General features: G+C 39.8%; 3 protein-coding genes and 1 non-coding gene across 4 annotated transcripts in view; 2 read left to right on the top strand and 2 right to left on the bottom strand.

The window, feature by feature from the left end:
• Positions 1-9,650: 9,650 nt before the first annotated feature.
• LOC128880562 (ras-related protein Rab-27A) lies at positions 9,651-15,052 on the bottom strand. Its single transcript, XM_054130810.1, has 5 exons — positions 14,557-15,052; positions 13,940-14,010; positions 13,551-13,665; positions 12,680-12,792; positions 9,651-12,235 (listed from the first exon to the last, which is right to left on the bottom strand). Exons 1-5 carry the CDS (start codon positions 14,698-14,700, stop codon positions 12,052-12,054), a joined length of 627 nt encoding a protein of 208 aa, XP_053986785.1. The 5' UTR covers positions 14,701-15,052; the 3' UTR covers positions 9,651-12,051.
• Positions 15,053-15,636: 584 nt separating this feature from the next.
• LOC128880559 (molybdenum cofactor sulfurase 1) lies at positions 15,637-19,353 on the bottom strand. Its single transcript, XM_054130806.1, has 8 exons — positions 19,218-19,353; positions 19,010-19,119; positions 18,680-18,836; positions 17,948-18,601; positions 16,904-17,877; positions 16,639-16,836; positions 16,368-16,582; positions 15,637-16,300 (listed from the first exon to the last, which is right to left on the bottom strand). The coding sequence occupies exons 2-8, from the start codon at positions 19,101-19,103 to the stop codon at positions 16,115-16,117; spliced, it is 2,478 nt and encodes an 825-aa protein (XP_053986781.1). The 5' UTR covers positions 19,104-19,119; positions 19,218-19,353; the 3' UTR covers positions 15,637-16,114.
• A 134-nt stretch (positions 19,354-19,487) lies between these two features.
• The window catches only part of LOC128880560 (cuticle protein 21.3-like), a 5,358-nt gene continuing 885 nt past the window's right edge, over positions 19,488-23,960 (top strand). The window contains exons 1-3 of the mRNA XM_054130807.1: positions 19,488-20,965; positions 21,110-23,150; positions 23,445-23,960. The exon at positions 23,445-23,960 is cut by the window's right edge and continues 885 nt beyond it. Coding sequence (XP_053986782.1) covers positions 23,139-23,150; positions 23,445-23,960 — 528 coding nt within the window. The 5' untranslated portion in view covers positions 19,488-20,965; positions 21,110-23,138. The remainder of the gene's footprint in view (positions 20,966-21,109; positions 23,151-23,444) is intronic.
• On the top strand, positions 19,767-19,848 carry Trnas-gcu (transfer RNA serine (anticodon GCU)). Its single transcript has one exon. It is a non-coding gene; the product is annotated as a tRNA-Ser (tRNA).

Below are 23,960 nucleotides of genomic sequence, written 5' to 3'. Positions count from 1 at the left end.
TGGACACCTACATTTCGGGATGTTTTATTAGAGTAATCTCTGCTTCGCACATTCGAGAATTGGCTTCGGGGAGCAATACGCCGAAACTACCTGCGAGGGTATCTGGTTTAAAATATCGTCGAGGGGCGAAACACTTCTGCTCAAGAAGAAAGTTGGGGGAAACATAACGAAACAGCTTTGCGGGGACAGGCGCGGAGGGAAAGGAAAACGACGCGACGATTCGGAACACGGTGAGCTTACCCCGAGGAACTTCCAGTAAATCGAACATTCCGCGAAACTCCGGGAGTTCCCAAGTTTCGAAGAATTCCAAAGTTCGCAAAAACTCGGAGACCTTAACAGCCCTGGAAGCACCCTGATACGCAACACTGGGATCAGTTATGCGCGACAGAGGATGTAATTGAAGGAAACTGGAAGGCTAACCTACTTATCGGGACAGTATATCGAAGATATTGGTTGGAAATGGCGCTAAGTAGTCTCAAACTCAATTTAAATTTGCGACAGAGATGGAGATCTTAAAAGTTCTAAAAGAGTGGCGATACTAGCGCCACCTGGGTGCTATTGGTACACGTGACAACTGCGCAGTTTACGAGAGACGCTGCCACGAACAGTCACCTCTTGCCCTTTGAATATTGCGCTTTATTCTTGAATTTAACGAGTCTAGTAGGTATACATTAGCCCTCAGCTATTACCTAACCTCAACTTTGGTTTCTGGGAGCTTTCTAGCAGCCAAGGAGTCGTACAATAACTTCGAAGGCAACATCGCCGAGAAAATTGTGACAACGCGTGTGACTCCGTAACGAACGAGGTCGCGTCGTTAGGATCCGGGAAAGAATATGCGATCTGAAATCGAATTACCGTGCCAGGGCATCGTAGACAGGGCGCGCTGGGAGATTTCCATATCCCACAGCCATCTTCGGCCGAGAATAACCCCTCTCGTGACTTTAGGTGGTCGTGAAGTACCGGGACCGGGCGGTCCAGGGACGTTTTATTTCGACATTATAAGCTATTTCACTTTGAAATGGGACAAATGGAATTGCGGCCCCCATCTAACAGTGGTCTGGCATGCCGCTTGCTGGTTCACCCAGTGAACTGGGCTTGCCAGAACTCGTTCCGATCCAACTCGTGAATATGATTCTCGCGAAATTAAAATGTTCGCCTCATCGATCCTCCCCCACCGCCTCTTAAGGAGCTATTGGAATCCCGAATCGTTCGGGACTTCAGCCTCTGAATGACGTCTTGATCTGGACGAGAGATACGACCGCGACCTCGTTAAGTCCCGATCGATCGCCAACGACATTTAGTTCCCTCTTTTTGTTGCCACCACTTTGCCGACGTATCCTGAGTAATTGATTTATTGTTTGCGAAAGGAGACGTCAACGGATCGTCTAGGAAGCATTTCTTGAGTTGTGACAAAAGACGTCCGAAGCGAGAACACTTGGAACGGTTGTTTATTTATCAAAACGACGGTGCCCTTCCTTTGCGTTCTTGAGGGCTCGCCACCGGAGTAACGAATAAACGGAACACTCCAAACCCAGATGAAAGTTTGAAGTAGACATGAATGTTTAAGTGAACGATTCGCGTAGAACGCCCCAAAGTTTCCCGTAATACTTTTCGCCGTTTCTGCTTAAAGTCCACTTAATCCTCGAATCAATGAGCACTCTTTCCTCAACGATTCAACGTGCACGAAACAATCGACAGAAGAATCGATACATATGTATGTACGTACATGGCAGAACAGACGTTGCCTTCGAAAAGAAGAATTCTCTCCTTCGTAGGTTTCAGAGCTCGTACGCTTCTGCTCATTCCCCTGTGTCTCCGGGGACAATGCGATGCACTCGATTGTTTCACCGGAGATTGTGAAACATGAGTAACTGGCTCCGAGTGAAAAGCTGAAGTCGCGACGAAGAGGAATTCCGCAGGCAAGGTGGACAAGAGGATGACGCTAAAAGAATTCCGTGAAATTCGTCCGGACGGATATGACAAACACGATTGTTTCATTTTTGACATCCTAAATTGAGTTTCCTGCAGGCTTGAATATTCCAGCATCTAGTTGCATCTGGAGTGCTGTTAGGGTCTACACCATCCAAAATTCGGAAACTCGTTTAACTGCAAAATATCTCATATGATTGTTTCTGACCTGGCCTGAGATCTGACTCCTCCAAATGCCAATTTGTGTTAAGAGTTATTAGAAGATGCTGATTGATCTAGCCATAACTATAGCCTGGCTACGGAAGCCTAACAACTCCAAAACTTGATGAACGATCGTTTATCTAATCAAAATTGAAGTACTGAAGTTTAATTGTTCCAGAAATTGTTAACCGATTAATTTCTGACTGAGGGTTGACTACCGAAACCATATTGCTTCGAGAGCTGTTGACTAATCGATCTCTGGCTACCGACCGCCACACCATATTTGCCTCGAGAGTTGATAATTGACTAACCTCTTAATAAGGACTGACTATCGAAGTTTTCTGGCGTGTAAGAACATACCACCCTTCCTTTACAGTTGTAAACAAAATTGATTAAACTGTCCAGCTTGAAAAATGAGAACTTATGAGAAAGTGGTGGCGTCCACGGAAGTTGCACCTGATTCTGAACTCTCGATTGTTCTTTTTAAAGCTGATTTTCCAGGTATTCCATTACGTCCGTCAAATATCCCGAAACGTATAAATCAAGAACAGTTTTGTTCAGCAACGAATGATCAGCCATTGAAATATGCGATTGAGCGTGCACGCTTTCAAACAGGTCTCCCGTTTTCTAACCATTCAAACGTGGAACTTGAAAACAAAAAATTTCCATTTTTTGAAATCGCGCAACGGAAATAAAATTTCCCTCGGACCAGCTTTAATTAAAAGTCAACACTTGATACCCACCCTCCGTTCTTGAATTGGGTTCAGATTAATAATATGCAATTGACGTGTTTCGCCCCAGTGATGGTGAATTGAAAAACTCGAATCAGGCGCTGTCGCCGGATTCATCGACAAATTCCCGTTTCGATTTATTTTTTATCATCGTTACGAACGTTCGCCCAGTTCTCCTCTAACAAAGCGGCTATTTAAACGCCTCAAGCGCGGGAAACGCTATCGTGGAAGATTAAATCAGAGGACGAACGAAGTGCCCGCTTATTCTTCGCGGGATGAAACGTGAGAACGCGTTAAAATCATCGCGCGCTGAGAATTAAATCCCGCCGGGGTGATTGAAACTTTAAGTAGTTATCGAAAAATCCACCTCGGCCGCTCGTGGAATTTGATTTCGATTTATGTACTTACAGCGACGGCCTCAACGGTCCTCGAGGATTTCCATTTATGGATTTCTGATGGTACCGTGCTTCGGGACACTTGTTCCAAACGTACCGCCGCCGTTACCCGTTGCGCCTTCGATCGCTAATCGATGGATATTTATGGATCGGATCGTGGGATCTGCGGACTTCGCGCTGGGTACTCGCGAAACGATCGTGGGTCCATTTTTATGTCTCTGCAAAGAATTTAAATATCGATGATTGCGAAGCATGGGGTGGGTTTATAGAGACGTTACACTCCATTACATGATGACCCACGAAAATTCGGGGTTTATTTTTCGCGTATAAAATTGAAATTCTCCGCGTATCAAATTGAAATTCTCCGCGTATGCACAGAGAGCTTCGCTTAATTCTGGTGAAGGGGAATGTTTGGAATAGACATTCTTGACATTGTTATTATATTAGTACGATTGTCATGACAGAACAACCTATCAAAGTGACGGAATTACCGTAGCTCTGTATAGTTGTCATTTTGTCACAGCGGAAAATATGTTTTCCCATCGAGATGCTAAACGATTTCCTATCGATGGCGATATGCAAATAGCAGCATTTTTTTTACCCGCACGCGGGTCGTTTTTCATTCGCACGAACAAAAGCACTGTGCAACCTCTCTTTTTTTTCTGTCTGACCAAAACGACGAAACTTCCGGTAGCTGTCGAACGCGGAGATTTAAATATCGAGTCGTCACCGTCCGATAGAACTGTTCTTCGATCGGAAAATTTCGAGAGCGCGGCGCCATTGTTCGGTAATACAAATGAAATCTAAACCAGGCATAGAATTATTATTTCGCCTGAGTGGAGGGGCACCCTTTGTTCTCGAGGAAAGGAATGATGCAAATATCAATTGACGCGTAAATTTGCAACTGTGACAAGTCGTGGATTGAATATGCATTTGTATGGACAATGTACAGGGTTTTCAAAAAGTAACGGTCTTCGGGTTTAAATTGCATACGTAAATACTTCTAATCAATCTCCCGTTTCTCTCCGTCCGCCATTTGCAAACTCCATATGCCATCAGTTTGCTCACCGTTCACACTCTCAGCGTATCTCCCGTCGTTGCTCACCGCTTCTGTCCTCAACCTGGAGACCTAAACCATCGTCCAGACACTCTATTTATCTTAATTGCTAAACGAACTTCCGGATTTCGGGTGATTCCCTCGACCACAGCGTCCCTCCAGAAGATCTCGCGTTCCAGAATCGACGGATTGCGACCGACGATCGCAATCAGTTTTAATCTCCGAAAACGCATCAGACCGAGGGACGAACTTAACGAGGGAAGTGGAGAAAAATTATTCTTGCCTCGTAGAAACCAATTAAAGATTCCTCGTTTCGTTGGAATCAGGTGGTTTGGTCTAGGTTAGTAAAGACCAAGAGGCGGCCACGGATTCGTCTATGGAGCCTCTTCTAATTAACGTCACGTTTCCGCCCGGGATCGTTATCCTTATCGGTGGCTCTTTCAGAGCCGCGAAGCGATCTAAAAAAAGTCTCACGATCCACGGGGGCGAAGGACTGTGAGAAAACTTGGGAGCCTCAACGTAGTAGGAGGAGGGTGGAGCAGTTCCGTTGCGCCAGCGGCTACTTCTTATTCCACTTCCGCTTTGTTTTAAGGCAGCCCGGGGAATCGTAAACGGCGGAACTCGAGGCTGCTTCCGGATGCGGCTGGTCGCCTCTTTCTTCCGGTAAATCCGTGCCAGGATCCCCAGGACAATGGGAGGATAGGAAAGTTCTCAAGGACCGTTCGCACTTACAGGTGATACCGACTCTGATCGCGGCTTCTCGCGCGAAAGGACGATAAAAAGTCTAATAAAGAGCAGACATAGTTGCATCGTGGCGTCCTCTGTCGTCTGCTCCGAAGGAATTCAAATTGCGGCTGTGCGTGGGCGCAGTTAGAAATTCACCTCAAAGGAACTTCAACTTGGGATTGTGTTGGAACGTATCCAGATGCCCACTATGTAGTCGCCAATACGTTGGCAACCATGGGTCACAAAATGCAAACTCGATATTCAGCGTCATATTATGGTAGAACAATACACGAATTATAGGTAGAGAACTTTTTAGCGGAACTAGGAACACGCAATAGGGCAAAGTTTGATTTATTGATTATCAATAATTAGTATTTGTCTCGCACAGCAAATCCTCTGCTATAGATGAAGAGTTCACAATGAAAAGTATTCCATAAAACCGATACAAACAATGTTCGAACTCCTGTTCATTAAAACATTTTCATTTGTTTTGACGAGCCATATGTACGCCTCTGAAGTTGTTGGCAGATTTTTTCCATTGATGGTACAGAACTAATTGGGAGATGTATAATATGGAAACCGCTGTTTTATATTTAAAACTAGTATCGTTTCACGACGCAATATTAGATATTAAATCAGTGGCTCTTTCAATGAGCAATTCCTAGTTTTTCATTGTCGTCTCACATAGATACTTGTAGGTAGATTATTAAATTCCACAAAATTTTAATCGTTGGATTAATAACGACTTTATAATGTCTATGTATTTCTCCAATGTGGAAATTAAAATTTCATTTCTCTCTTCATATATTTATTGTACAAATAAATCGACATCGTGTATGCAAAACCGGAAATCCAATTGCGTATTCGAATCCCTCTTCAGAATTAAAAACAAAGTTAAAATATCGACAATTGTTGAGAAAATTTCAATTCCACGTAACTTATTTACTAAATGAATACAAGTAACCTGCGATGTAATTGTAAACGATGCTGATTAAAAATATTTTACGTTCGTTTCCTTCTGCTCGAATAAAAACAGTCTGCTTGATTTCAGCTCTCATTACTTTAATGATGATACGCTATTTATTAACTTTTATCAGTATCTGCAGTAATATCGTTTATTGCATTTGCTCATTAATGTTGTCATTAATTAAACGTATAATAATTCCGATGTAAATTTAATCGATTTCAAGCACATATGAAAACGGTGAATTTGAAAGTGTTAAGAACATTGCAAACTAATTACATTTGCTATTTATATCCTATATGCACGTGTAAAACATTAATTACACGCTCGTACTTATTTATTATTTTTAGTTTTATTTCAATGATTTATTCCAAAGGTGTATTCCGTTCCTTTATTTATTAAAGTGTATAACCATATACAATAGTTATTACACTAAAAGTTCTTTCCAAATAATATTTCCATTCTTCGTATCATTACTTTGTCTTACGTGACATCTGCATTTTTTTAATACTGCTTGCAGTATCTCTTAACTCTCATATCTGTGAGGACCTGCTAGCCCCCCCCCCCCCCCTCCCCATAGCTCGGGTACCCCAGGATCGCTAAACCCGTACTGTAGCTGCGTACACGCATTGCTACAACCCCTGAGGGTAAAACTGTATTCTGGGTCGGAATGTTCTCGACGAAAATCGCTTCTGTTAACAAGAACGTAAAAACTTTAGCAGACGCCTCACCACTCATTCATTTAATTTTTGCTTTACATCACTTTCCAATTGCATTTATTTAGATACCTCAATTCATAATTCTCCCATTAGATATGCCAGTAATCTGTTTTATATCGATTATTGCACATATTGGTTCAGTTTTGCTTGTTACAAATCACCAGTATTGTACATATATGTTTTTTTCCATATCACATTTCCGTTGTCACATCACATCAATCCTTAACTTTTTATATTCTTATATTCTTTACAGATAATTCCTCAGTAGTATAGTGGTCAGTATCCCCGCATTCGTTCGCCTACCTTCGCAGGGGTCGGACGTGTTACCTGTGCGCACCACTACCGATCCGTGAAGTGCCGTTAACGGTGATAGCCTACGTGACTTTTGTGGCACTTTAGTGAATCTTCGTCGATTTGTATAAATTTACAGTGACTTAATAACGATTAATCGAACACAAACAATTGAGACAGTGTTTAAAAAATTAGGGGATGCATCCCCTACAAGTGTAGCACAACAAGGCGTGGCCAAAATCGTGAACAAAGTGAAAAGTGCTCATCCGTCACGTATCATCACGACGGATAAAAACGTTATAGAAACAGACGACATCATTCTCTCGTCTCTCACGAGAGAATATATCAAGGCCAAATCGAATGTGAAGAGGCTAAACCCCGCGCCGAGGTTGTCCGCGCGCAAAGAAAAAAGTAGTCAGTATCCCCGTCTGTCTTATATTCTTTACCTGTTTATTGGGACCTCCTGCCCCCCTCCCCCTATAGCTCGGGTACCGCGTGACCGCTAGACCCGTACTGTAGCAGATATCAAGCATAATTACAGACCCTGAAGGCAGACAAAGATAAAAACACAACTGCTTTGATTATTATGTTCTCCTGTTACGTATGCTACCAGTAATGCTCCTAGGAGCATAGAATGACAAAGAAAATCTGTAACAAAGAATACAAATACAAGAACAAAAGCACGTTCATATTCCTTGGCTGTGTCAACTTGTCCCTTGTATTCCGACATTAACGGGGAACATAAAATAATACTGGAGGCAAAACTAGTTATATTTTTATTACATCGCAGTGTTCCGTTAGTTCTGATGTTAATGGGAGCACAGAATAGTAATAGAGGCTTCAAACAAAGAATACCTCTACTAACTTTTGGTTGCTGTTACCCTGTTACTTGAACTCCTCTCAGGAACACGTGATGAAAAAGAGGTCTTCTTAGATAGAGGAAGAAAGCGTTTGAAGCGAGCCGGGAATATAAACTATTTATTCCCATTAAATTACTTCTTCCAAAACGTGACTACGGAAAGTTAATTAATTAATTTTAATCTTCAATCTATGCGGTTGTAAAGTCAGATTTAAAAGTGCAATCTTCCACGAAGATTTTTACGAAGATTACCTTCGAAGTTCATGTTTCTTCGTTTCTATGCTCACCGTATTCCCCTTTCGCAGCGAGGTATCAACCGGAAGTGATAAATCAGCGGGCAGCACCGGTGACCCAGAAAGCGGAGCGATTCCGATGTCCAGCGAGGAGCTGGAGATCGCCACGTAATTTCGTTTTATCTACCAGCCCAATATCTGACTGAAATTGTTCCCCTTTCCTTGTCCTCCCTAACAAGTCGAGCGGAGAGACACTGGATTCTATGCAGTGGCATCTAGATCTGCCACGCGAGCAGGATTTCGTCTTTTGGCCCACGTAACCGGAAAACGGGTCCGCGCGTATCAAGATCGACTTAAAAACTTTAACGCCCAAAAGGTACAAAAGGTATCTATCTAACATGGTATCTCTACGTCCTCCCATCTCCGTTCAACAAAATTTGTCAAAAACCCCTCACACATAGAAATCAATATACAAAATTCTATAATTCTCTGAGTCTGGGCGCAGTGCACGACAAGCGCAGACAGAAAGCCGAAGACTATTTCGCGACGATGGTTCCGAGAGGAACTTCCGGTCAGAAGTTCCCGATGCGGCGCCTTCGTGGAAACTTAGCCTCGCCTTAAAGCGAAATTTCCAACGCGCTGGGAGGATGAGAGGCTGAAACAGGCGTGTGCAGCGAGCACGATGGAAAGAGGAGCCTCTGTCTGGCCGGTGAACCTGGCCACGGTTCGATAAATAGCATCCTTTTGATAGGTCCTGGGATCGCGCGCTTTGAACGGTTCAATCGCTTTGTCTAGCTGCCATCAAATGAACTTGAGGGCACCGAGTAATAATTACTCCGTACAGAGGCAGAACCTAACTGGTAGTCTCAAAGTGGTCGTTACCAGTATCAACGGCACGTTGCCACCCAAGACAAAGCCGGGAAAGCCTAATCGCTCGATTGCTGGCGAGCATTAACGAGCCAAAGCGAGGCCTAAATATCGACTGAATGCTGCAGGATGCTTGCATCGCCGCGCTCTAATTTCTAGCTTGGTGGCCTGTAACGTAGGCTTCAAACAACCGTGGCAAATCGTTGTCTTGGTGGAGACTTTGGTCTTCGGTATCTTCGATCATAACCTCGGAGTCAACAACAGAATCGACTCGACAAAGGTCAGAGGAACTCCAGGAAAGGAAACTTAATTCTTTACCTTAGTCCTCCTATCTTGAACTCTTGTAGCGAAGTTTTCGAGGCTTTTTATTATCTCATATCAAAGCCATTGGCACTATCGCTACACTATGAATTTTGTTTATTCAGCTTTATGGATCAGGGTGGAAGGACGAGAAAGAGTAAGAGTTCTCTTGGACAGGACACCTGAAGAGAGGATTCCCTCAGTCGATTCTGCCGTGAGCTCCAGCACAGTGTCCAGCCTAGAATACAGAAATAAATATAGTAAGATGATGAATGCCTTAAATACCTTGAAAACAATACAAGTAAATGTTGGAGGACAGGATCTTGGAGACTTACAATAAAATGGCGGTCACCGAAGTCGGACATATACACACGTGGATGGGATATCACTTTCAGTTTCACAATTTTTCTGTTTATTTCTCGATAAGTTCATCCATCTTAGATACATAGAAACGTTCGACGTACACGCAGCACTTTATAAAAGCTCGTCGATGATGGTCGAAAAGTAATTCAAACGTACGATTCGTAAAAGTAGAGATCTAGACGAACTAACGCCGTAAAAATAAGTTTCGTCGCGTAGACGCGAAACTGGCGAGTTTAAAAGCAAACATTCTCGTAAACAATAACACCGGCGTATATAAATAGCCGGGCTAATAACCGGCAGGGGTTGGTAAGAAGCTACGATCAAACTCCCATAAAGGAAATTTCTTGGTGCGACTCGCTGCACTTTTCTGCAGTCTTAAGTTATTGATGAAACCAAGTTTCATCGCCCGATGCCGTCCCCCTGCTGCTCGATTGGCTTGTATTCAACTTCGAGAAGGAATAATCAGAACTGCGAAAGGAACACCTGCCGTTTGCAGACCTGACCCCAACGAGAGTCATTATTGTTTATGTTTCTAGCTGAGGAGTCTGAGCTTTCTTAAACCTCGAGCGATAGGAAGCCGCCATTATGGTCTACAGCTATTACATCTAACCTCAAACATTACGTGTACTATAATATCTTCAATTCGATAATAAACTTTGGAAACCAATGAACGATATAGTGTATAGTTTAATATTAGGTTAACTATGTGTGTAACAAATATAGCATCCTACCAGTCGAGGCTTGCGTTAGTGTTCTTCGATAAGTACATTTCTTGCAGATGAATTATAAAATGGATGAATAAGTACATGATTTCACAATGATTTCGAAAAGACACGATCACACATGGACACCACTACTGCCACGTTTTCACGAACCTGTCGCAGCTTAGTACGCTCAGATCTATTCGACGAGATTCCATATAAATTAGAACATACAGATTCTTAAAAATTCCACTCACTCGTATCGATCAGAAGACTGATCTACTTTATGAAATGTTAGTTGAAAAATCAACTACCCTGATTTATGATTGTACCGCATTAAGATCCTTTTCGTTGCACCTCCATTCATGCACCACTCCGGTGCCAAGTAACTAGCAGGTTACTATCTCAATCCCGTATACGCTCAACAATGATAAACTTATGTATATATGTATATATTCGAATATCTTTTGATAAATTACTCGCAGAAACTGTGTAAAAATTGGAAGAAGTAATGCATTGTCTTCGCGATACAAGAGGCTCAGATGTTTGATGGTACGAGTCTACAAGCCTAAAAAATCCCATTTCCTCGGATCCACAATTTATTACCTAAGCGACTGCTACGCTCGAAACCCAATACAGTAGACCGATACCTCTCGTCATCTGCGACTCTCGTACGAACATCCGTTGACTCTCCTTAACTTGAACACACAGGACACGTATAAAAGTCAGAAGATATAACACGTAGCCTTCGTATAACTATATCGACCGCACTCGCAGTAGACGTATCTATGTAACGCCTTTCGCGTCGAAACTTGGCAAGAATACATGAACGATCATCGGTATTCGGAGCGACGACAGCTGAAACAGATGTCGCACGAACGGTAAAAGAGTCGCGTGCGGGCGCCAGATAACGCTTTGATTGTATTCTCAGTACGATACTTACAACTAGGTGTACGAACTTTGGTTAGACACAATAACGGCATCAAAAATACATTAGATATAGTCGAGAACCACCGAACCCTAGCGGATCGGTGTTTCCCTAAGTCATAGCCACTGTATCACAATCTTTGGCAAACGAAGAACGACTGATATATATGTGTGTGTGTATGTATATATATACTGAACACCTTGTGCGTACAACATTAACAGGTAAATCGCATTATCGCGTAGAACGAAAGGCAACATGTATGCGTCGAGAATAGTCCTGTACCAAGGGAAGCAGTAATGGAAGACAACCGTATGTGCGTGGATGCGTGAAACATCGCGAATCGGTTTCAGAGTACAATGACGCACGAGTCTGTGATTTACGAGACAGGTGTCTGTCAGTTTCGGTTATAAACGAGACCAGTATGCATTTTTATACGTGTAGAACGCTGGTTATCCATGGACAACGCCCACAATCGTCGGAACCGAAACTCTAAGGTCTCTAACCGACATTAGACAAGATTCTAACGCTCTTGACCAAATGAAATACACCTAAGTGTAGCTAAGAGGTATATTTAAAGATATGAAATTAGTTTCAGGATGTTCACCTATTCAGGATAATCAACATTGCACACCATAAGTGTAGAAGTAACATACAAATAAGTTCAAACGGTAAGAGATTCAAGTATAACATTTGTCCCAGTCCTGATGTTAGCTGAATAAAACGGTAGCTTCATCTTTCGTTTGAATTTCGGGCGAGACGACTTATTCGGCTACTTGTAGGAACAATGTCAGCAGTAGCAGGAAGTGCTCGGAGGCGGAGTGTCGCGCTCGTGGCATCGCAGGACTCGCTGATGAGGCAGCACCGTCTTGTCCACGGTGGCGTCCATTCTACGCATCACTCGATCCAGAAGTATTTCCACGGCGCGCGTTACGTTCTGTCCAGTGGCTGCGCTCGTCTCCAAGTAGACCAAGCTGGGGAATACAAGCTATTGAAATCCTTGAGCATCTCCTCTTCGCCCACTCTTCTGTCCTCTCTTTGGGAAAGCGTTCCTTATCATAGTGTTCCCCAAACTTTTGAAATGTATTATGCTTAGTTTTAAGGGAATGTACAATTTTCTTTTTGGTTGGAAGTATAAAGGTCAAGTATAATGCAAAATAATTTCATACTTTCCACAAAACATAATTTGAAAAACGCTGCTCAAAACTCGAGTCATTCTTGATGCCCTGGATCACCGCGTTCTTGGATCTTTGATAAGGCTAGAAGTTAGGATGATATCAATTGATCTGCCAAGGTCACTATTGTGAATCGTACTTGACTTTAAGCGAGTAATTGATTCTGTCTAGACCGTAGCCAAAGTTGGAACACTTCCCCCCACAAGGACAATCTTCAAGAATTATGGCTACCCTGTTATTTACCCGTGTTTCTCCGCTAATTCTCGGGCCTTGTCTTCGCTGACAACCCGTTTGTCTTCTAGATCGGACTTGTTTCCACAGAGAATTATGTCCGGATCTTCGCAATATGCGTGAGTCTACACGTACACAGATACGAATCACAATCAAACCCATTATCTTGTGACGATTTTTTTCACACTCATTTGATCGAACGACGGTTCAAGTTCATAAGTACAAATATATATTTTGTTTGTCGCGTTCAAAACAAATACTACAACATACACAGCGTAAACAAACATAAGCTATGCTTGTTTAGACTACATATGTTATAATATTTGTTAAATAATATCGACGATCTTTTACACAGTAAATATAAATAAAAGTTTGTATTTATTTGTTCTCTCAAATGGAAAGTATCAAATCCTACGATGCAATAGTCGTAATGGGTAATACAATACAATGAAATTATTACATTTGAAAATACAAGAATTCAACACATATATATACATATCACCATGATTTATTCAAAGTTTTAGATATTACAAAAATGCACTGTCACACACATTTAAAGTAGGTTAAAAAAAATACTGTTTATTCAATGGAAATGTACAGTTGTAAAACATTTTTTGTTATCTGTAAATAGATTCTGAAATGCAAATAAAATAAAGTGTACATGATAATTACACACTTGTTTGAAACTCTTGCATACCTAAACCCAAAGTTTCTATGCTACAATTCTAATCTATATCATGCAACATGCATAAGTATGTGAGTCATAATAATATGAACATAGTTAATATCCAACTGGGACTTTTAACTCAAATCATCGTTCGATAAGACTACTCCTTGATCTCCCAAAACATACACAACAATAATGTTAATAAATGATTAGTACCCTAAGTTGTTCCAGCCAATTTCGTACTTCGAGGAACGATTGTTCATTGCACAGATCAAAAATTAGAAGGAATCCCATGGAATCCCGGTAAAAGGCTGTTGTTAAACTTCTGAACCTATATATCAGTAGCAGTAAAGCACTTGTATGAATGAGTCACGATTAGCTCTATCTTTATTTATTTTAGGAGAGGTACTAGTGATAAAAGCATTCAAGGATGCGGAATAATCTGCATGTTAAATCACCCACTACCATAATGTGATACCAACTAGTAGTTTTTCATTTCGTACTAACTAGAAATGTTAAATGGTTGTAATCAATGACGAAATTGTTATAAAGGATATTACTTCTATAATATAAGATTCCCCAAGACTAATTATAATGACTGTTACCGCTCTTGACCAGCTGTGTCCCACAGCTGCATGTGAATACGTTGAGTCCTACCATTTGCCGTCTGGTATATCTGTAATAATTAATAATCCTAGCTTGTAAGTAACAGCACATGTGCTTGAAGTCATTTGCATGTATACATTACATACGTTTCTACATCAGTAATTAGCAAAATTCTCATATACATAAATATTACAAAGAACAAAATAAATGTTTATCAGAATAGCGATCCAATCAAATAAAGCTTGCGAATAAATTGTTGTACTCTGTTCAGTTCAGATACACATTTATACACATACGGACACTTTATTAAATTCATACAACGTACACCCAAGCAAACAACAAAGGTTGCATGAAGCAAGCCTACATTCCATATTTATAATATGCATGATATGCGCTTATCTAATCTACAAATAGTTTAAAGGAAACTTTATTTAAATAGTTGTGCATAGATTAAGAACTACTTTAAAACTACAGGTTCCAGTGCTTGTTATAGGTCAATTTGTATATCCACATATTCACTGGAAACTTTTTCATCATAGAAATGTATTACGCTATTACACAATTAACAGAACTAAATTGAAATTTCCAATCAAGATAAATGAATATAATAACTTACCACACGTTTTTCCTTAAAATCGATGCCAACTGTCGACATGAAACGAGAGTCGAATGTGCCATCGGTATATTGATACAGAAAACTCGTCTTGCCGACTCCCGAGTTTCCAAGGGCCAAGAATTTAATTAAATAATCGTATTCCATTTTCGTGAACCAGGAATTCAAACTGTACACAATTTATACCGTGTTTCTAGAATAGAACGTGAACACTTCTACCCAAAATTTCAACGATTCTTTCTAACATGGTTCAAAACACGCCTACTTTTGCAAGCACTTTTGACACGCGATAAGCTTTAATTGTTTGACAACGAGACTCGAAACATGTGCTTCATTAGACACCTGTTGCCTACGTGTACGATTATTGACAGATTCGCGGGTTTCGAAGCAAAATACACGGTATGTAGCACTGTTTCTCGTTATTAAGCACAATTTACAATAGAAACAAAGGAAGGACGTGTAAAAATCAACAACTCCCTCTAAATTCACGAACCGTACTGAACCTCGTTACGGTGACGTGCGACAGGTGTGTGTACTGCAGCGCCACGTACCGACGCTGATGTAATTACAATACTGCCAAACTAACGAAGAAATGCCAAGAATATTCGAGAGAAATTCAATTTTTGGAGGCAAATTGTGACGAAGCAATCGTACATTGCAGATGACAGTTACTTTATGTTACGATATTGGATGTTCCTTGCTGTCGTTGATGTTCCTTGCTGTCGTGGATCTTGCTGCCTCGTTTGCGTGAATGTTGTTCGACAGAGAATATTAAGACATCAGAAAATATTGTAAGTACATTTTTACATATAAAAAATGGTTATTGAAGCTTGTGGGTATTAAACGCATGTCATTTTTAACCAAAGCCCGATATAAAGTAACTTATTCTATAAGTTAGAGATGTGTCTAAACATGTAACGTTTTGTCAAAATATATGGGATTATTTTTAAATTATGGCGGGATAAAAAATTCAAACAAACGAAGGTACAAATAAAGAGTTTTGAAAATATGTTATTTGGCTTTGATATCATTAAAGAAATCTAAAAATATCAAAAGTTCAAACAATTACAAGAGTACTTATTGTTCACAAGTTTATTTATACATATAAATAGTTGTACAATTTGAAAAAATATTTTATAGTATTTTTGGTACAAATTTATATCTAGCTTTGGAGTATTCGTCTGGAATCATTATTATTGCGAAAGGTCCCTTCCTTTGCAAGATGTTATTTGTGTTTTAAATATAAAATATAAATCAGGAAAATAAAAAGTGATGGAAATGCTAGTAACTGTTGGTAACTGTCAATCATCACATTCGTAGAGACAAGAAACTACGTTATTTTTTACTTAGAAACTAAGTATGACTACTTAATTATTAATACTAGGTATTTGTTAACGCATTTATGATTTGTGAAATGTTGCATTCCTTTTCTAACATAAATATATCGTCGTAACTATTACATAACTTTTCGTATTTGATGATAGATCTAGAATCTGTCTTTTTTAAGAAGTTTACTGGTTTACCTTGAATGCATTACAATGAAGGTAATTGTGCCCTCGAATCATGAAATATAAACAGCGTCTCCAATAGTAATGATTCCATTTTGTTTGGTTTCCTTGGTTAAATAGATACCGAATCTTAATTTTCCATGGAATCGTTCAGCAAGTGTGCGTAATGGTTCTACTGTTTTTAAGCCTGTGGTTTGATCTATGCATATCATCTGACACCTAGTGCATGGTCCAGTTACCTAAACAGGACAATTTTTTAATTGGAAAAACCACATAATTCTTGTTTTATTTCGTTTAAATGCATACCATAAAACTGTTTTGACCTATGCGAATGTGTTTCCATTTCATTTCTTCGAAAGGTTCACAGCTGTTTAATATGATATTTCCTCTAAATCTATGTATAATTGTATCCTTTTGAACTTTTGTGTTGGATATTTTCTCGCTAAGCCACTGTACGCTTGCTTTATTTATTAGCAGATACTGAGCTTGACTAGAGAATGATAACTCAGGTTTATTGCTGTCTATAAAAGAAAAATACAATTAGGTAATGAAATTAAATCTCTATCTATTTCTATACCTTTCTTCTTAACTTCATAGTTGCTTTGTTGTATAAGTTTCAAGTTTGGTAGACCTAGAGCTAAACTTAGCCATTCTGAAGTATCTGTTCCACAATCTGTACCTTCTACTTTATGTCCACAAACTTTGCTTTGACATATTGTTCCCTCTGTGTCATGTACATTGTTATTGCCTAAAGGGACATTTATTGTAGGCATTCCTAAAACAGTTCATAATTATTTAATTAGTTAATACATAACAGTATTTGTGGTAAATAGGTATCATACCTGGATATTGTAATTGCATAATTTCTTTGTCCTTAAATATAACTGGTTTCAATAAACAGAGATTGGTATGTTGTTTTTGTGTTAAACAAGTACCAGAAGCAGTAATGATCATCCATTCTCTGTCATATTGCAAACCTTTGGAACTTAAACTCCAGGAATTTGTTATTTCATAAGCAGCGCATGATTTTATTGGATATATGTATAATTTTTCTAAAATGCATTTTCTTTGAGTTTCATTATCATCATTTGTCAGCTTGAAGAATTGGTTTTCATTGATAAAATGACTCATTGACTCTTTCATGCTGTGTAATTTAGTTGTAATACTATGAGTATTATCATTTGTTAATTTATTTGCACTTTCCGTGATTATATTATGTTGATAATATTTTCTATGTAATGTCGTTTTGTAATCTGGCCACCAGTCTGGAATTTTATTTGTTTGTGGTCCATCTACAAAACACTTATTGATCATAACCAGTAAAGTCTGAACATCTTTAATTGTAGACATATATCCAAATGAAACTCTTACAGCCCCCGTTGGTCTACCATTTATTAAATCTGTATCACCTCCACAAACATATCCTGCATCATAGTTCTGAAGAATTTCTTTGTTTGATAATGCTAAATGTCTTTGGCACGCACCAGGATTACAAAAACAACCAGTTCTAAGATGTATCTTAAATAAAGCTGCCATATGTAAGACTTCCATGTACCCTATATATTCACCATTAGAACGCATGAGATTAAATGCAACAATACCACCTTGCAAATTATGATTATCATAATCTGTATCAGAGTATAATTTTACAACAGGTTTTCCATTACAGTGGTGAAGAGTTAACAAAGAATTATGTAGAAACTTGGCAAGCAAAAAAACATGCATTGAAATCTTTCCTATTGTTATAGATGACAGTATATCAAAACCAAATTTTAATGATATTATAGAAAGAAATGGTGCTGTACCATCTTCAAATCTGTAAAAGAAAAACTAATAACAAATTTAAACTCTTTAATCTTGTTTAATAAGGTTTTAAATTTGTGTACCTTTGATGCAAACTTTGGTGTTTCACATGAAACATTTCAGAGCTCAGAGAAACATCCACGGTGCCACCACCATAATAAACTTTATGCAGCACATCTGCACTAGAGTTCTTTACCAATAGGGCACCAATTCCGGTAGGATATCCAAACATTTTATAAAATGATAGACATACAAAGTCTGGTTTGTAGAGAGACAAGTCCATGTCGTTCGTTGATACAAAAGCACTAGCATCCAATAAGACATACCATTTAGTGGATGTGTTAGAAATGATATTAGAGAGCATTCCATTGTGCACACTTTCTATCCATTTTAGAGGATATTTTAGTCCCGAAAAATTACATTGAGCAGGATATACAAAAAGTGAGTTGCTGTTTTGTTTTGAAGAAGTCAAGGAATGTAAAGGAGAACAAAAAACTTTGAAAGCGTCATTGTGGCTCAAGCAAGTTATTTTTGCTCCCTTTTTTGCCACAATTTCTCGCATACCAAGGACTGATGTATGATTATCCTGTGTATAAACAAAATGTCCTGATTGGGATGAGTTTGTACCATCTTTGGTAAATAGGAAGGTATCAGCTACTGTCTTCAAAGATGCAGTTGCACTTGATGTAAATATAACAGTATAATCATCAGAAGATGTGTGAAAGTGATTTAATATCCTGTAAGAGTGAGAATATGTTAATACATCCGTATATCAATAGTATACATGTACATGGTTCTCTTGATAGGTTTCTTACACATGTCTCATACGGTCTATGATATTTCCAGTTTCATTGCTTGCAGTTCCAAAAGAGTGAGGATTACCATAGAGCGAATGATGCAAATCATTGGTAATGTTTTTTATTTGTTTATCTGAATACAAAGTAGCTCCTGCATGATCCAAGTAACATTCATCTGAAAGATAAAAGATAACTATAGCTTTATCTTTTTCATGCATTCACTAGACAGAGTATACTTTCAAATTTACAGAGCTAAAGAAGATATTATTCTTATGAATATTTTCTTTATTTTATTTTTCGTGGTACAAACCTTGACCAAAAGCACAAGAGAATTATTACATTGCTTACCTTTGATTCTTGTAAAATCATTTTCAATATTCTGTCTGGTCACTTCGTCGTATACCGGCGTATACGAAGCCGCTACATCTATGGTATCTGTCATGCTGATAAATCCAATACTAGTGGAGTAAGTAATGTGACTGGCGTGATACTTATTTCATCATAGTGCATCAGAGGAAATGTAGGTAGAATGGATATAATGACGTAACGTAATTACCTAATAGTAACCGTGATTCTAAGTACTGTAGTGAAACTGCCAATTCATTTAATGACTCTTCTGCTAACGACACACATGTGATACATATATTTAAGCCCTCACAAGCATATAAGATGCTTGCAACACCTTCTTTGACGTATATATCGTCCGCTGAGCATAAGAAAACAAATGTATGTTAACACTTGGAGTTAGAAAATGGGTGTAAACAAGATATTCACAGTGTATATTATTCTTAATGATCGATGAAAAAATTGTGCAATTCGAAAAGATATAAAACAAGAAAAGATTTATATTATCAATTGATAACAGAATTTGTACACAATTGTACACATATGGTATTTTATCGGATTATGTAACGTGTACACATATAGAAATCACTGAAATGCATTCAGTGCACAGAACAGACTTGCGAGTGCATGCTGAAAATCATTAAAGTACATAACAGGGAGTAGATACATTTGCTAAGAAACGAAAAGTGAAAGGTGTTTTGTTGTTAAAATTTCGATACTTTCCGTTTATGACGAACATTTAAAGCATACTTTCTCATGTGACGAGGTGGCCGAGTGGTTAAGGCGTTGGACTGCTAATCCAATGTGCTCTGCACGCGTGGGTTCGAATCCCATCCTCGTCGGTTTCTATTTTGACATTTTTTTTTTACTTTATTTCTACCAGTACCTTACACTAGTATAACTTATTGTCAAATTCATATAAACAACATTGTTTTTGTGACTTACATTTTAATCGCAGTATGCACGAAATATTGACACGTGACCCGCCGTTTATTTCATGTATTCAAAAATGAACGGAAATTTGCGATTATTATCGATACATACATTTATAAACAAACGTCATACCGTAGCGTAATAATCTTATATAATTTTTTGTCTTAATAAACGCCATTTAAGAAATTGTCGTCAAAATGGGAAAGGAAAGGTTACAAGGAAAGGAACTGTGTTTACTCTACTGAAAGTGTGACCTTAATATTGTATAGAGAAAGGCTTGAAGGTGCCTGTTGGAAATATAGAACGATTTGGTTAAAAAAGAAATACAGAGTATATAAAATAATAATGCGAAACGGTTCTATAGAAAGGCCTGCGATACCAAACACCTGGGGAAACGAAAATACATTACCCACGCCAGCTCCTGATTTGACAGAAAATAGTTCAATCGTTTTTCAACCTGGTCTCACTTTTGGTAAAACTGAGTCAGAATTTCTAAATTTATTATTTTTGTTTAGTCCAAGAAACGTATTACAAGCACTCATATAGACGCATGAATGATTCCAGATCCACTTCCATATTTTTTTTTGTCTCATTTTGTAGCAGTGTTATGTATCGTCTGTGACCTCCAATCGACCTTGGACTTAAATTATACCTAAACATGTTTTGGTATCGTCGTAAAATAACGAAGACACCTAGGTGTGTTCCTGACGAAAAAATCTGGATGACAGATAAAATTCTATTCGCTAAATTAACATTTTTTGCGCGTGTTTCAAATTTTTCAACTGGTTTTGACATTATTAAGTGATTCAGTGCCAATAAAATGCAGACACAAGTTCCTTCACAATCCTGTCCCCAACAGAAGAATACCTCCTGATGACGAAGCGTCTCATCGAAAACAATTCATTGCCACCTCGCGTTAAGATGATACTGGAAGACCTCTACGTTAGATACAAGTCCATTCAAGGTTACGGTCCAGCGACTTGGGACACGCCTGACGATATCGTTGCAAAAATGAGAGCCCCTGGAGTAAGCTTGGTTACTACGTTCAGCTACTGGATTCTATGAATTTTCTACAAAAAATAAATAAATATTTAGTAAATGAACTAGAAGAAAGACTGGAGAAAGTTTGAAGGTCTTCGCAGACGAAAAACGGAGAATTCGTTGTTGCAGAGGAATTCAAGGAAGGTCCTGATTGCAGACGAAGAAAAGCCATCGACGTCCAAGGAAGAAGAGGCCCTTTCGACAAATTCAGGAGAACTCGACAAAATGGAGCAAATAAAGAGTCGCAGAGCCATAAAGATATCCGCCGTGGAGTCTGAAGAGCGTAGAACCAGGGTTCAGACCGTCCAGGACGTGGACCTCGCGCATCACTGCGATTCTGAGATCTTCGTGATCAATGATGTCTTCTCTGACTTCTCGTTGAGCGATGCAGGTCAAGATAGAACGCTGAAAATTCGCATTGGTCACTAGACATCGAAACAAAGAGAAGGATTTTCTGGGAGCAGTTCGGTTAGACAAAATACCGTGACTTTTGAGGGAAATCAATCTAATGGATACGTTGACCAAGGAACTGAAAAAAGACCGGACGGGCGACTGCGAAAAGTGAGCTACAATTGGGCATTCCATTTGCTCATTTGCGGACGGACCTGTTTGGACCAGGTGTATTGATTTTCTCGTCTCTGTTTCTAGATGCTGAAAAACATCAAGGCGGACAAACAAGTTGTTATAATAAAACAGTAGAAAGTCCCTCGGTTCTTTTTTTTTCTCTAGTTGCCTAGACGACACGAGCGATTCGACGTTACGTCATTGCGAATTGCTCGAGGGTTGCCAGGGTCACGCCTATCAATTTCTGTGAGTGCTGTCAACCGGTTACTTTTGTCTATTAACGTAACCAGATCACCGATACAACGACAGATGTTACGTGGAACCGGTGCACAACATATATGGCTTTATATGTCAGTGCCACAATTCGGAGAAAGTGCGTCCTTGACTGGTCTTACAATATCATGGCCCGGCTTTGGTGTATATGTATCACACGTTGCATAAACGAAGGGAAGGCCATGATATAAGACGAACAAAAAAAGCTTCACGTGACGTAGCAGCGTTCCCTTTTACAATGCCGTACGTCAATTCGAACAGAAGCTGACTTACGGGGTACACACGATTCAATTTTACAATAATAAAGTGTTGTCGGGCCAATTGTTCTTGGCCTACATTGTTACACAGGGAACATGATCGACAGATTAATTTGCCGGCTACAAAGGATGTTGATGAACTATGAAATATATTTACACACCTACATTTTGACAGCACTGTAGTTGGCGAAATAATTGCTGCGTCACTCTTGCGCTCAGTGTTATGCGTCCACTTAAAAAGGAATCGTAAATGGTTAATTTGATGCTCCCGTAACGAGTATGGGGGCATAATGGTAGTCGACGTGATTCGTAAAGTATTCACGTAGTGCATTATCCTGCAGGAACAACGACGCGGAAAAGAAAGCGTCAATGTCAAATAATTTATGCTCGAGTATCGTAGTACCACTAACGTTGCTATTAACGGCACGATCAGTTTACCATGAACTTACCTCTGACCATCCCATAAATGCTACATTCTAAGGCTACCATGAATTATGGTAAATACTGGAATTGTCACATATTAACTAGTGCACGAGACAATTCTACTCCTGGGAGATTAGGCCCCTGTATATCCCTGTATATGCGCCTCTATTTCATGCTTCAAAAAGACAGGACAAGCAGGGAGCATTTTGAAAGATTTAATGAATAGGTTTTACCCTGCTTCCTGCGATACATATGTTATGTTTTCGTAAAGTAAATATTGAATCGACTTTTGAAAAATCAGAAACGTTCGAGTCGTGTCGACATTGGAGTAAACCTTTGTTACGTATACTTGCCGAACTGGCGATCTTATTTGCGTCGGGACCACGCCTGGAATGTGCCCATGCCCCCTTTCTGGCTATCCTTCTCCGCCTTCACACTTTCAATCGTCCTTTCTTTAATGATTCCACCGAAAAAAGTGCCGCGGTACAGTTTCCCCCTCCCCTGGTCCGGTATGCCCAATCGCATCGGGAGCAGTGGCACCCAAAATTCGATTGATCCCCCTGCAACCTTAGCTGCATATAAATAGTGGCTCGGGTCTCCGAATTTGCCAGAGCCGAGCAACTCTTTCAAGCAATAGCAAAATGGCGTTCAAGGTAAGTACCCGTCATCATCGTTACATCCTCGGAGACACGAGTACTGAATCGAAGCAAAAAGTCTTCTAAAAATCTTCAAATTTTGTTTATTACAAGTATTCAAAGACTTTTGCTTGGCAGTCAAGTCTTGGCTTTTAAACAGAAGTTCACTATTTAAACTGTATCCAGCATTTTCTCGCAAGTGTTTATGACTTTTTGTTTCCTCTACTCGTGTAAATGAATTTATTTTCATTCCAGTATTACGAAGTTATTAAATGAACATAGATGTATTAACACAAATAAATTCCTTTGTAGTTCGTAGCATTGGTAGCCTGCTTGGCTGTGGTCCGCGCAAGTGGACCAGCGGCGTACGACATCGCCACCGCGTCTGGTGACCTGGGTACCATCGGTTTCAGCCAGGAGTCCACGCAGAAGGGCTTCGCGGGCCAGAACGTCATCTCGGCTTACTCTAGGGGCGAGGACAGTGCACATTCCTCCGTCCGTGTGAGCAGCCACAGCATCAGCAACGACGCCGACGGCTTGTTCAACTACAACATCGCTCACGCACCTTTAATCGCCAAGACCTACGCTGCCCCTTACAGTTACGCCGCCTCAGCGCCTCTTCTGACCAAGAGTTACGCTGCTCCAATCAGCTACGCTGCCCCAGCACCCCTTCTGGCCAAGAGCTACGCTACCCCTTATAGCTACGCCGCCTCAGCTCCTCTTCTGACGAAGAGCTACGCTGCTCCCTACAGCTACGCTGCTCCACTCAGCTACGCTTCCCCAGCACCACTCCTGGCCAAGTCCTACGCTGCCCCAGCACCGATCAGC

Source organism: Hylaeus volcanicus, chromosome 7 (assembly GCF_026283585.1).
Source record: "Hylaeus volcanicus isolate JK05 chromosome 7, UHH_iyHylVolc1.0_haploid, whole genome shotgun sequence".
Classification (NCBI taxonomy): Eukaryota; Metazoa; Arthropoda; class Insecta; order Hymenoptera; family Colletidae; genus Hylaeus; species Hylaeus volcanicus.
The sequence above is the reverse complement of the archived record's forward strand: the minus strand, read 5'-3'. Positions and strand labels throughout refer to the sequence as shown.

Excerpts from the sequence above, each read along its gene's own strand:
- LOC128880559 (XM_054130806.1), bottom strand. The coding sequence starts at position 19,103 with ATGACAGATACCATAGATGTAGCGGCTTCGTATACGCCGGTATACGAC. Across the intron at positions 16,837-16,903 it reads TATGCAATTACAATATCCAG|GAATGCCTACAATAAATGTC; the intron begins GTATGATACCTA and ends GAACTGTTTTAG. Across the intron at positions 16,583-16,638 it reads CTATGAAGTTAAGAAGAAAG|ACAGCAATAAACCTGAGTTA; the intron begins GTATAGAAATAG and ends TTTCTTTTATAG.
- LOC128880562 (XM_054130810.1), bottom strand. The coding sequence starts at position 14,700 with ATGGAATACGATTATTTAATTAAATTCTTGGCCCTTGGAAACTCGGGA. Across the intron at positions 13,666-13,939 it reads GACACAGCTGGTCAAGAGCG|GTTCAGAAGTTTAACAACAG; the intron begins GTAACAGTCATT and ends ACTGATATATAG. Across the intron at positions 12,236-12,679 it reads GAATTAGCGGAGAAACACGG|CTTGGTCTACTTGGAGACGA; the intron begins GTAAATAACAGG and ends TGTATTCCCCAG.